The sequence below is a fragment of the Triturus cristatus genome, chromosome 10 (assembly GCF_964204655.1).
Source record: "Triturus cristatus chromosome 10, aTriCri1.1, whole genome shotgun sequence".
Taxonomy (NCBI): Eukaryota; Metazoa; Chordata; class Amphibia; order Caudata; family Salamandridae; genus Triturus; species Triturus cristatus.
Genome location: NC_140593.1, coordinates 274,842,843 through 274,856,624, shown reverse-complemented (window position 1 = coordinate 274,856,624; position 13,782 = coordinate 274,842,843). Strand labels below are relative to the sequence as shown.

Below are 13,782 nucleotides of genomic sequence, written 5' to 3'. Positions count from 1 at the left end.
ATAGAGGGAGACTGTGTCGTTATCAATTTCCGCCGACCGGCACTTGTAAGATCTATATTGATGTAAAAAGAGCATAACCGCTCTTCACCCACTCATATTTGGTCATTGCCTCTCGGCTTTTTTTTACAAACCAAACTTTGGGCAAAATACACCTGCTATTTCTCCATACTTGATACATAATAGGTTTTCTGCCCTTTCTGGTTTAGACAGTTTAGACTGACTGTTGCCTATGTTAACACCAATTAAATCTGCTCCCTCTATACCTATGCCGGTTCACCTGGAAAATGACCCCGGAGCCACATGACCCAAACCTGCAGGTGCTAAGCTGGAATATTGCCGGCCTGGCCTCTAAAGTAAGCATTGAGGATTGGGTTAAGATGGTAAATAAATTTAATATTTTAATTTTCCAGGAGACTCTGGCAACAAGGGAGTTATATCTAGAAGGGTTTGAATGCTTTAACGTCACTGCACCCATCCCCAAACATGGGCGACCCTCTGGCGGCCTTTCCATTTGGGTCAACATTTCTTCGGGTGGTAGCGTCAAAACCATTACCACTAATAGTGCCAACTTTCAAGCCCTGATATACACACGTGGGGTCCCCATTTGTTTTTATCAATTTTTTATAATACTGACTTTTTAACTGTACCTAATGCGCATTTTGCTAATCTTTTTAATTTTGTCTCGGACATACAAAGTTCAACGGAGATTTACAATTTAGCTGGAATTTGCTTGGGTGGCTACTTCATTGTTAAGATTGCCGAGGCAAACAATTTGGTTGCCGTCCACCAACCCCAGGCACACATGTGTAAAAGGGGGACTGAACTATTAGACTACTTGATAAATCACAACTTATTTATTGTGATGGACATCGCGGCCGTAAATCAAAATGACAGTCACCCAATACCCACCTATAGAGGCCGCGGCTACGCATCAATAATAGATTGTTTTTATATCGGCTTCATTAGAAGGTTTTTTTAGCTAAAGCTGAGGTTAAACCTACCGTGTATGGGGACCATAATCCATCCTCTGTTACACTTGGGGTCGCACTTAGACCAGACTTTACTGAAGAACCAGGGGCCTGCAATTTAGCATCCTCAACAGATAACTTAAGAGTTATTTGGAAAGGTATTGACAACACTAAAGTGTTCTTAAACATGTTAATAGCCCATCGACTATTTGTCTATACTTGTCTGTCGCCCACTGATCCTAATCCTGAGGTAGTTATCACCTTTACCCACTTATGTGCAGGCATTAAACAAATGATCTCAAGAGCAGCATCTAATAACAACCATAACCCTAAGTGGTTTAACAGCGCTTGCTCACGGGCAAATAGAGAACTCTGCGTCGCCCTTATAGCGGCTCCAAGGGATGCAAACCTCGTTAGATTACTGAGGTATCAATATAAAAAAGTGGCTAAGCAGAGGAAAGATGAGATCCTGAAAGAACAATGGGATAACTTGGCTTGTGCTGCTAGACTTAATAACACAAATGGTTTCTGGGCAGAGAACCATGGACCTCACACTCACTCCTCTAAGATGCAATATAACTAGCGAAGCTTGGGAAGCCCATTTCTCCAAAATATATACGGCTCCGCCTCAGAGTGAGGATCTCAGACATCTATGCTGCTACACGAATTCAGATATCTCTATCTGAAGATGAGGATGCTATACACCAAGGTTTAGGTAAAAAGGCCCCTGGCCCCCCATCGATCTTGTTAAGCATAAACCTGAGTTCTGGGCACCTCTTCTTTTACTTAACGTTTTTAACAATTTAACAAACACCCACATTTCTAGTACTTGGTCGACCAGCATTATTGTTCTGATTTTTAAAAAGGAGGATAGATCCAACCCTAGCTGCTACAGACCGATCTCCCTGATTGATAACACACTTAAAATACTCGGGAGGGTGCTATTTAACACAATCAGGTCTTGGGCTGAGGAGGAAAGTATTTTAAATAATTGTCAGCTAGGGTTTAGGAGTAATTTGGGAACCGTGGAACAATGCCTCAACCTTAATTTGATCATTGGCAAATATACAGTAGCCCGGCACTCTCCCATTTACTTAGCCTTTATGGACCTTACCTCAGCCTTTGATTTTGTTAATAGATCGCGTCTATGGTTATGCCTTTTAAAATATGGTTTGGATGAGGTTTTAGTGCATTTTTTAGCTTATTTACACAGGGACCTGAGGGCAAGGGTGAGGATTAGCAGGGACGGGGCGGTTTCAGGGGACATAGCTATTGGCAGAGGGGTCAGTCAGGGGTGCGTACTGGCCCCACTCCTATTTATTTTATACATCAATGAGTTACATAATGTGTTGTCAAACCTGACCACAGATGTCCCGATGATTAATGATAACAAATTGCCTGTCCTACTATATGCGGATGATGCGGTCTTAATGGGCCACACCCCAAATGCACTGCGCACTTAAGTCAATGGCTTTGTTGATTTTATGGACGGCTTGGACCTTGTACAAATTTTAAGAAATAGTTTTTGATGAGTTGTGGCCCCAAAAAATACTCTGTTAATTCTTAAAATTAACTCTGTTAATGTAATTGCCTCAGGTTCTGAAAATCTGCTTCGCACTCGCACTTTTCCATACCTGGGCCTAGTGTTTTCAGATAATGGTACTTGGGCAGCTCACCTGGCGCATAGCCGGAGTATATTTTTAAAGGCTGTCAACTCGATCTTGAGCCTCCCCCAACCTAGAAGAACAGAGGTAGTGCTACCTCTATTGAAAATATATCCACTGCAACATACGGGGCAAAAGTCTGGGGCCATACAAATTGTAACAGCATTCAGGTAGAAGAAAACAGATTCTGTTGGAGAATCTTAGGGGTACCGATTTCGTCCTCATCCTTTGTCACAAGGAGTTAAAGGTGTCTTATGTCGAAAACTATATCCGGTCCCGCCTTGTTATATTTTGGTTAAAAGCTTGGCAAAATCCAGCAGCCAAGTTAACTAGAGAAATTATAGCTGACTGCCTTAAATGTGATAGGGGCGGAGATATACCGTGGTTGGCTGCTGTTAGGGCCAGCCTGTCTAGTGTAAATCTCGACCGTATCTTTTTAAACCCAAGCCATATGGAGGGTATTAATATATGAACACTATGGTGGTATAAGATATGAACAAGAACTTTCGAAATCATCAGTCGCTCGGTATATATCCATGGTGGACGCTGATAGTCCCCTTTCACATTTACCAGCTAGCTATCTCCTAAAAATCATCAACAACTGGGACCGAAGCTTGCTCTTTCACCTCAGGGCTGGTACCTTAAAATATCTACTGTGTTTCCCTGTAGGCTTTAACATCAATCTTGAGCAAATGCCCTGTCCCTGCGGCAATCGTGGCAATCAATCTATGCTATATTTTCTATTTTTCTGTAACTTTTACCAAAAATATAGCAAACATCTGTTGATTCCATTTTTTAAGGACCTGGCCATTACTGACTTTAGGGTAGCCTATAGGGCCACCCTTAAGGTCAATGAGGAAAATGTAATCCTCCGCGTTAGCACTTTTAAAAAATGGCCATCCGCTCACGCGCTTCCATGAATACCTCATAAGTAGAACCTGAATATGGAATTTGATTGATGCCCTGAAAAATGTCGTTATTTATTTTATGATCTTAACTTTATAGTCTAATTTTCAATATACCGGGCTGTTTACACTGGATAGTGTCCTGAAAATATTCTGCTGCTATTTTGTCATACCTTTTGCACTTTATTACATTAAGCTGCTATATTTTATTAAATACTTTATCGGTCTTGACCTAACCATAAGTTTATGATAAATTTGTTGCGATGTTTTGCACAATGTATAGGTCATTGTGTATTCATGGTTTTAAGCTATGTGTTTATTGTCTTATTTTTGTAATGTTTTAAAATGCACATTTCTTGCTGGTATTTGTTGCTCTGTGCTTTTATGGATATTTTATATACGAATAAAGATAATTGAATATTGAAACAGCTGGGCATAAGGGACATTTCTACCTAGTGCCCTCTTCGCCTGTACTGTTCTAGACGTCTGGTCATTTCATTTTGTTCTAAGCAACTGGTTTGTGATAGTTAGCCATAACCTTTTTGAGAAACCGGGGCCCAAGACAAATCCCCCTCGGTCTTAACCTCAGTAGCAACTAGTCCACTAGGTCAAGGGCCTTCTCTGAATCCAATAACCTGAGATTCGCCGGGATATTTTATTTTTCCCTTGCCTTCTGGGATAGATACCACTCTGCAGATGTTATGGTGCTCCCTATCTTTCCCAAAACCAGATTGGTCTGTATGCATCAGTCCTAGAATTAAATGCTTAAGCATTGTGGTCCGGATCATTGACTATATTTTTGCATCAAGTAGGAGAAAGACGTTGAACCGATTTGCTTCAGCTGAATGATGGAATTTCCGATTATCACCTAAGAATCTTGTGATACATTTTTGAACAAGACCTGTGAACATGCTAAAAAAAGATATGGTTCAAATCTTGACTTACTTGTTGCTGCCGTATATCTCTGACCGAAGGAACCTAGGGCATTCTTGAGGTTTAAAAACAAGGTTTTTTAGGAGGTTTTTGGAGTCTATTACCCATTCCTGATGTGTCTCGTTTCGCATTCCATACGAAGTTTAAGTCTATGAAAGAATAATGATCCCCTCTGCAAAAATCAGAGGGTGTAGAAATAAGTTTAGTAGGAGAGTAGACCATTGATAAAGAACCTCACAGCATCACTTTAATTATCGAAAATCTGCTATCTTTGTCTCGCTTAATATTTATGATCAAGAATCGGTAATTGGCATATATGAGATAGCTACCCCATTATGTCTTGCAACCGCTGAAGAGTAGCGTGCTACAGGGTAGAGCTGCATTTTCGCCCTTGTTCGATCTCTCTGGGTTACATGCTTCTCCTGAAAACTGGGTTGTCATTAAGAAGGGGACTTCTATATAGTAGATCATTTATTTGGAGAATTAAAGACTTTTACATTCAGAGAAACCTATTTGAGCATTGTAACACATACTGACCCAGCCCAATTACTAATATGAAACAAGGCTGGCATATTACCGACAGGAGACTGGTACAGACAAGGGGTACTCATTACCGTGTTGGAGATTGTAGAGGAATTGGGATTACCAGCTCGCAGTTTCTTGCATATAACAATATAGCAGGTGTTTTGCGGAAGCTTGGGGGAAGGGGTAGAATTGAACCTCTAACACATGAACTATTACAATTACTTTTTACCATGAGAAGTGAAGGGAGGTTGGACTTGTGGTTTTATAAATCACTAATCCACATGACCAAACCCACCATGCAGACAATCGGACAAAAATGGGAGCTAACATTGACAAAGGCAAACTGACCAGGAATGGAAAAATTATTTTGGAATACTCGGTCTCCAGGAATGTAAGACTAAAGTACATCCAAATTAATTATTTACACATTACTTACCTAACCGACTGAATCTAATGCTGGGAGTGTAGACACAGAAATGCCCAAGATGCAGACTCCTGAATGCAGATTTATTTTCCTATGGTGTGGAGCTGTGAGACAATAATCCCATTTATGAAGAGTGACAGATATCCCCAAGAGGGCATTAAACGTAGATGTCCTATGTCTACCAGAGGTTTGTCTTTTAGGATTATTTCCCAAACTTAAGGTGTGAAAGCCAGTAACTGGTTACAGAACTGACTCTAATACTAACTAAAAGACTCCGTACCTTGCATTGGAAGGCAGGAGAGGAACCATTGCTAGACCAATGGAAAAAAATGATATGCGCATAGGCTAAGGGGGAGAGTATAATGCTAAGGGACAAGGAGCACAAAGGGATGTGCAAATATCCAGTAGGTCATTCTTTCCAAAATATGGCCCAATACCCTAATTTGGGCTTTATGAAGAATAGACCTACAATAAAGCTATACTCAGCCTATCCACTAAAGTGGGAGAAGCAATCTCCTACTCAGTCATCTATGACCTACGTCAGGCTCCGCTTATTTGAGATTGAAGAGTGGAGACAACCAGATGTAGTATATGTGGTACACAACTGAAGTATTGCTAACATTGGTAATCTTGCAAAGGACGAGGGTCAATGATTCAAAGTGGGTCACACCTGTCCAGAATATGAGGACAGACTGGTCTTTTCCTTGCCTCGCACCACCTTCTTTTTTTTGGGGGGGAAACATATTTTATTTGACAAAATAACACATATAACGCAGACCTCTGAATCCCAGAGACAGCTGCTCCATGCCTCACACCTTCTTTAACCCCCAGATTTATGCCAAGGCCTCATCTCATGACTCTGGTTCGCACCATTAGGTCATTAGATAAACACATTGGCAGATAGCGTCTCTGTTAACTTAATGTTGAACAAGGCAGCTGTTCTGCTTGTGTAGTGGAAGCATACATGGAAGACATTACACCAATCATGGACCACTTCAACTTCCAACTCCAAACACTGGAGGACAACCATCAGACACACCCTCGCCTACAGACACCCAGGACCACGTCCAAGGTTCTGCAACATCATTCCCGAATTCCTTACCTCGCTTGCCATTGACTCAAAGTTCTACATCTTCCTCTGTGACCTCCACTTCCACCTCGACGACCCCAAAGATACTAACACCACCAACCTCCATTTAAGCATGAGCAACCTCTGCCTCACCCAACTGGTCACCAATACCACACACAGCGCAGGACACAAGCTTAACCCAATCTTCACTTAGAGACAAGTGCAATCATTTTACCGAACTCACCTGGACCGACCACACCATCGTCCACTTCAGCATCGCAGGATCCCCACGTACCACCACCACCAAGCCTCCCAGCTCCTCCCATCGCAGCTGAAACAAAGTAAGAGTTCTAATAGACAGATGCCCTCCACATCATTTACCCAGACTCAGAAACCAGCCTTGAACAGGCCACTAGAACTTCACCATCTTGATCACCAACTGCACCAACCGAGTCGCCTGTATCAAACCTGCAAAGACCAGTAGATCCACTAAACATGCCAGCTGGTGCACACACAACTCAGGACTATGAAATGCAAATGCAAACGACTAGAAGGACGATTGGGCACTAGCAAAGATCTCACACAACAAGCCGCCTTCAAGTCAGCCCTCAAGAAATACCATCAACACATGAAAGAAACTAAAATATGCGCCTTGGCAGTCTGCATCGAAGCCAGCTCCAACAACAGCAAAGAACTCTTCTGCATCATCAGAGTTCTGCCCGTCAGCCACCGAGAACACGATCTCCCCTTCCCAGTTACTCTGCAACACACTGTCAGACTACTTCCACAACAAGATATCCACCATCTACAGAAACATCGAACCCCAGCCCACCCAGCTCTACAGCCTCCTCACGCCTACTGACACCACCCACAACCAGCTGATCACCGCATGGAAACAGCTCACCACACAGAGCACCTCAGCCATCACAAACTCCCCCTCTCTGGAGCACCCATGAACCCCTGCCCCACCACTTCTTGAACCTTGGGAGCAAGGAAAGTAGCTGCTAACTCACCTCCAGCTCAACTCGTCCATCACCACAGCCATCTTTCCCACGCAATGGAAACACACAGAGGTTACACCACTCCTGAAGAAACCCTCCACCGACCCCATTGATCGCAAAAATGATTGCTTTATCTCTCTGCTCCCCTTCCCCGCTAAAGTCCTCGAGAAGGCCATCAACCACCAACTCTGGAAAGAAACAGTGTGCTGGACACTTCCCAGACCAGCTTCCACGCTAACCAAAGCACTGAGACTGCCCCGATTGCTGCCACTAACGACATCTGGACCCTTTTGGATCGCTGAGCGACAGCAGCCCTGATCATCCTCGACCTCTTAGCACCATTCTACACCATATGCACCACACCCTCTTGAAAAGACCCACATCAGGATCCAGGGAGACTCCCTCAAATAGATTGCATCCTTCCTCATAGGACTAACCCAGAAAATGTGCCTACCGCCTTCACCTCGGAAGCCAAGATCATCATCTGCTATGTCCATCAAGGTTCATCCCTTAGCCCCACCCTGTTCAACGCGTACATCTCACCCCTGGCCAACATCTTCAAAACCCATGCCTTCAACATGATATCCTATACAGACGACATCCAGCTCATCATCTCACTCTCAGAAGACCCCTCCACCGCTAGGACCAACTTCCACAACTGCATGACAAGCATCACCGACTAGATGAAGACTAACTGCCTGAACATAGACAAGTCCGAAATTATGATTTTTGGGAACAACACCTAGTGGCCTTCTGAACGCTGACCCAAACCGCCAGAGCACGCCCGCAATCTGTTCCGGAATAGACTTGTAAATCATTCTACTTCAGAGCAAGCCTATGGTTTAAGGCGACAGTGGCCAATATTACTATACAGCTGTATGCGGTTCATATAGCTGGAACCTTTTACCCAGACAGGCTACCATTCGATGGGAGCTTGGATTCGTCTGAGCAGCACACGTGCGGTGGCCGGCTCTCCGTAGATAATTGGAAATGGAACCAGTGATTACTTTTCTCGGATGGGCTACCGATGCAGTAATACTTAGTCTTTCTTTTGTCCTGATGAAGCCGAAACTCTACGGGCGAAATGTATCGACAGTTCTACTGGAGGAGTCTGTTTTAACCGAACATAAGAAGATTAAGGACTTTTTGGGCACACACTTCAAAATAAGAGAGAATTTATTTTCTCATAGTTGTGCTACTTAGACTATCTCCATTGGTGGACTGTGTGAGAACATCACAACACAGCCACCTTTGATTAACTAATAGGAAGACTGAGAGTAGTGAAACAATAATTCTGTGCTATATGTATGTTTAAAGTTTCATTGTATGTATGTAATTGTGTGGTCTTTTATGTGTGTAATTGTTGTATTTGACTCCAAGCAGAATCTATACATTACCTTATGTGGAAGTAGTTGAATGTAACACCGATTGTTATATGCTTAATAAATATGCTGTAATTATGTTAAAGCACCAATGATTAATTAGGTTAATCTATGTGGAAATGTATTTATTTGAATCTGTCCCCGCATTACTAACTTTTTCTGTTTGAGTTGTACTTAGCCCAAGCGTGTTAAATTGGGCTTACCCCTTATATGTACTGCACGCCCGCAACCTTGGTGTCATCCTGGACAGCAAACTTAACATGAAATGCCAGATCAATGCACGTTCCCCGCCTGCTTTTCCACCCTTTGCATGCTTTGAAAGATCTTCAGATGACTCCCCGTCAACACCAGGAAAGCTGTCACTCAATCACTAGTCAGATGATACAGAACTGTGCTGTCAGACTCATCCTTCGTGTCGAATGTTTAAGAAATAAATGACATTCCTAAAAATTATTCCCAAATACAGTATGCAGTCACTGGTACTAGAGCTGGATCGCGGTCCACGGAATGACTACGGCAGGGTTTCCTGACAGCCCTTCTAAGAGAGGCAAGGAGTTTGGTAGTACAGGGAATACAACTTTCAGGGAATTGTGGCAAGTAGAAGGAAGCTACAGTCTGGCTGGCCTGTAGGTTGAGTCCTTGCTCTCATGCCCCACCACCAAAGGTACCTCCACCCCCTTTCATCAGAATTCTCTTCTCTCCCATGACCAGGAACTGGGAAACTTAACCCATGGCTTGTCCGCATTAAGACCATATTTTCATATGTGTAAAACACTCTACAAGACCATGGCATCCATTCCAGTTCTTCCTCTGCACCAAGATAACAAGTACATAGTCCCTGATTCTGCTCCCACTTGCCTATGCTTGGTGGTTAAGCTAGGCACAATGATGGTAGTGCTTGCTCTTGTGCATCTGTTCAAACCTTTGTCCTTTCAGTCACTCTGGTGAAGAATGACATCGTAAGAAAATCTCATGGTCTGTGTTCCTTACCATCCATGCAGTCAACCCAGCATTGTGCCACATGAGATATGATTGGGAGAAATGGGGCAAACGTTTTCTTTTCCATCCAGGCGAGAAGCAAGGAATGTATCGCTCAATGTGGTGGACCAACGTGACACAGGTCATGGGCAGGTCCTCATCATCCGATGTGGGTGAAGTGCACTTGCTTCCATCCAGAAATATTTTGCTTTCTTCTGTGGTAAAGAGTTTTTTAGGAAAGGGGCACTTTAGGCTTTGTAGTGATTCAAAGGAGATACCAATACAGCCCAGGCAGTGCTGGTCAGGCATCCTGTCTTACTTGGTTTTCTCTTCAGAAAACATCTGAAACAATGGTTGTACAGTAATGGAATGCTTTTGTGGTTTTAGCAGTGTCCTTCCCATCTTGTCCAATTATTGGTCTTCTCTTCATGCTGTATTCTTGTTGAAGCACCCTTAAGAATCTCAGGAATGGTGGTTCTGGAGTGCAGTGTCACTGTTGGGCAGGAAGGTAATGGTAAACTAAAAAGGTGGCCCACAAATATGCTCTACATTTTAAGATCAATTCAAAGACCTGTTGGATGGTTGATTTTTACCGGAATGTTTTCACCTTGATGCGAGGGACTATTCAAATGGTATATGAATCTTTAAAAGGTACCAGTGCTGAAGAACCACTGTTACAGACAATGATCTTGTTCCTTTCCCATCAAGTTTTCCTCATTAAATTCTCAAACAGTTTATGTGCCTTATTGATTGAGCCCTCAGAGTGGAAGCAGTATTTTGATTTTCACCCATCTTCGATAGCTTAACCATATAAAGTGTGGACCCATCTGCCATTGTGATGCATGCTGGGATTGTGCTGATCCATTGCTTTTTGAAAAGGGTAGTGAAATGTGTATTTTTCCAGAAATACCAAAGGTTTAAGCATCATTGCCACTGTGTATTTTTCAACCTTTTTTTGATTGTTCTAGTATTTTTTAATAATGATTTTTGTTTTTTATTTTATTAAAAGATAAAATAGAAATATAGAGCTGCATCTACCCAGACATGATTTATAGTTGAAGCAAGATTTTTTTTCCCCCCATTCTTTTTTGGAAAAAGTGCTCCGGGATCATGCACTGTTATGTCCTGTAGAGCCCATGGCTACCCCAACAGGGTTTTCCAGCACTAAGTAAGCAGCAGATGGCGACCAGCAAAATTAGAATAGCCAAATTTGCAGTGCCTTTCAAACCTCTAACAAAGAGGTGCACACACATAGCTTCAGGAGAAGGGTGTTCAATAAAGTGGGGCCTAAGAAGGCAAAAGACCTCCCGCCTTGCCGTGAGAATTTAAAACGTGATCACTACAAGATGTAGGCTATTTGAATGAAGAGCGCACTCTGGAACGTATGGATGAACCACAGAACTTAAATAGGAAGGACCACAGCCCTGCAAAGCCTTGTGCATGTAGCACAATACTTAAAACTCTTGGTAATGGGAAGCCAATGGAGTGTGTGTGTATATGAATAGAGAGAGACCGATTTAGGAATATGACAAAGAAGGCCCGCTGCCACATTTTCATAAACTGAAACTTATTTACTGCCTTTTTATTGGTATCTAAACAGAGAACATTTCCATGGTCCAGTCTGGAGATCTTCAAAGACTGCACAATAGTTCTTTGAGTAGAGGAAGACAGAAGCCAGATAGATAATTTTACTCACACATTTAAGTAAACCAAAGCAGCAGACTGCCATCTTATTCATTTGGTGCTCCATAGAGAACTTGGAGTCCAACCAGACGACCAGATGTTTAACCACAGTGCCAAGGAGGCAAAGAGACAGACCCCAATTCATGCTGCCACCATTGTGGACACCACAGTTGAGGCTGATTGCCACCACTAGGACCTCACTCTTATTTTCATTCAATTTAAGAAGATTGTTCCTCATCCATCCAGCGACCTCAACGAGACTGACATTAGGTGGACATGTGCCTTTCTATGCACAAAGTGAAACAATATTCTGTGTATCATCAGCATGTGAGAACAGAGTTAAGCCATGAGTCTTTACAATGTCGGCCAAAGGCTGAACATAGATATTAAATAGTGTGGGGCCAAGCGTCACCCTGCACTGCAATTGTAAAATAGGAGATTCAGGATGGTTAGGGATCGCTTGAAATGATCGATCCTGCTGAAAAGAGCAGTATCACCGAAATCTTCCAATATTTGCGAGTTTACAGAAGGTATCCTTGATAACTGTTTTCAAATGTAAGTACCTCTTTCTTTTCAAACTTTAAAAGCTCTTTCATTCATTTGTACTAAAATGTGTGTGCCATCCAGAAGTGAGCAGTATTTGAAACAAATGTGATAATTTGTGAATCACAAATCAATTAACTATTGGTAAATTTATTTCAGGGCATGTATTATCAGATTGGAGATGTTGTCTCTGTGACTGATGAACAGGATGGAAAAGCATATTATGCCCAGATAAGGGGTTTTATTCAGGATCAGTATTGTGAGAAGAGTGCAGCACTAACCTGGCTCATTCCTACTTTAGCCAGCCCAAAAGACCAGTTTGACCCTGCATCCTACATCATAGGTAACGTGTATATTTCTAACTGTACAGAAGCATAGTTTATTCTGTACCTCATCTGTCTATATAATCTCTAGTAAATAGTGGTTTAAGAATATGCAGAATGGGAAATAGTTTTGTGGAAAGCTAGGGTGTGTTGAAATGCATAGCTCAGTTCAAATGTTTCGGGTATATCAATCAGTCATTCTGGAGGGCTTAATGTATGAGTTCATTTTATGTGCAATACTGTTGCAGTTCGGCTTAATATACGATCTTCATGAAGTGTCCAAGTTAGATCGATGTGTGTGTATATGTATATTCACTGAAAAAACCATAGGTTTCAGTCACGTTATAGTTAGAAATTAGCATTTAAAAAACCTAAGAAATTCACTGAGAAACCGTAGGTTTCATTGACGTTATAGTTAGTTGGACATTTCACTCGTACAAAACCAGAGAAATTCCGCCGTTATAGGTAGTTCAGCTAACTATAACTCGCGCCCCCGCAGTGCACTGCTGATGACATCACATATTACATCATTCATGACATGGTCAGTGATATCACTGATGACATCATCCAGTGACTGTGTTTCTATAAAGTTTAAATATGTTTTATATATATGCCAATGTGTATTGAAAAATGAGTGGGTGTATAAGTGTCTGGATGGATGATTTCGTAGGTGTGTGACTGAGTGTATAAGTGAGTGATTAAATGTGTCTTACTAAATGCATGGGTTAGTGACTAAACTGTGTGAATGTCTGCATCAGTCTGGCTGTTGTTGTGTAAGCTGCTGCATGGGTTGGCCAGTAGCTACATGAGTGTCTATATGGGTTATTGATTTGGTTGCCTGAGTATTTGTATGGATGCCTGTGTGCGGGTGGGTGGGAGGTGTGTGACTGTGCATAGATGTGAGTGGTTGATGCACTAGGTGTATGGGTTCAAGAGTGCATATGGAAACAGCTGTGTGGGTGAGTGGGTGTATGGGTGTATTGGTAAGTGAATGGATGTCTCAGTGGTACATGTCCAAGTAACTACATATGTAAAAGGCAGTGTATGTAAGAGTTGGAGTATATAAATGACTATACGTGAGAGTCGGTGATTGTGAGAGTGGCTGTATGGATGAGTGTGTACTTGTAACAGTGATTATATAAGGGAGTAAGTATGCGTTACTATCAGTATGAATAAGTGAGGTAGTGTGTGTATAACTGTATAGGTGAGTAAATGGGAGTGTGATTGTTTCTTTGCATGACTGACTAGGTGTGTGAGTAAGTCCATGGATGAATGGCGGTGTGTGAGTATCTGTATAGGTGTATGAGTGCATATGATAACGTTGTTTTGATGAGTGACTGCATGTATGAGTGATTGTATGGGTGAATGAGTGGATGTGTGTGTT

The 13,782-nt window shown here is 42.2% G+C and overlaps 1 protein-coding gene across 3 annotated transcripts in view; it reads left to right on the top strand.

Annotated features, from left to right (window-relative positions):
- GATAD1 (GATA zinc finger domain containing 1) overlaps nt 1-13,782 on the top strand; it is a 154,350-nt gene that overhangs the window by 115,779 nt on the left and 24,789 nt on the right. For all 3 annotated transcript variants that reach the window (XR_014970052.1, XM_085631067.1, XM_085631068.1), the window contains one exon: nt 12,235-12,418. Coding sequence is in view for 2 of the 3 variants with exons in the window: in XM_085631067.1 (XP_085487193.1) it covers nt 12,235-12,418 (184 nt within the window). In the remaining variant the exon portion in view is untranslated. The remainder of the gene's footprint in view (nt 1-12,234; nt 12,419-13,782) is intronic.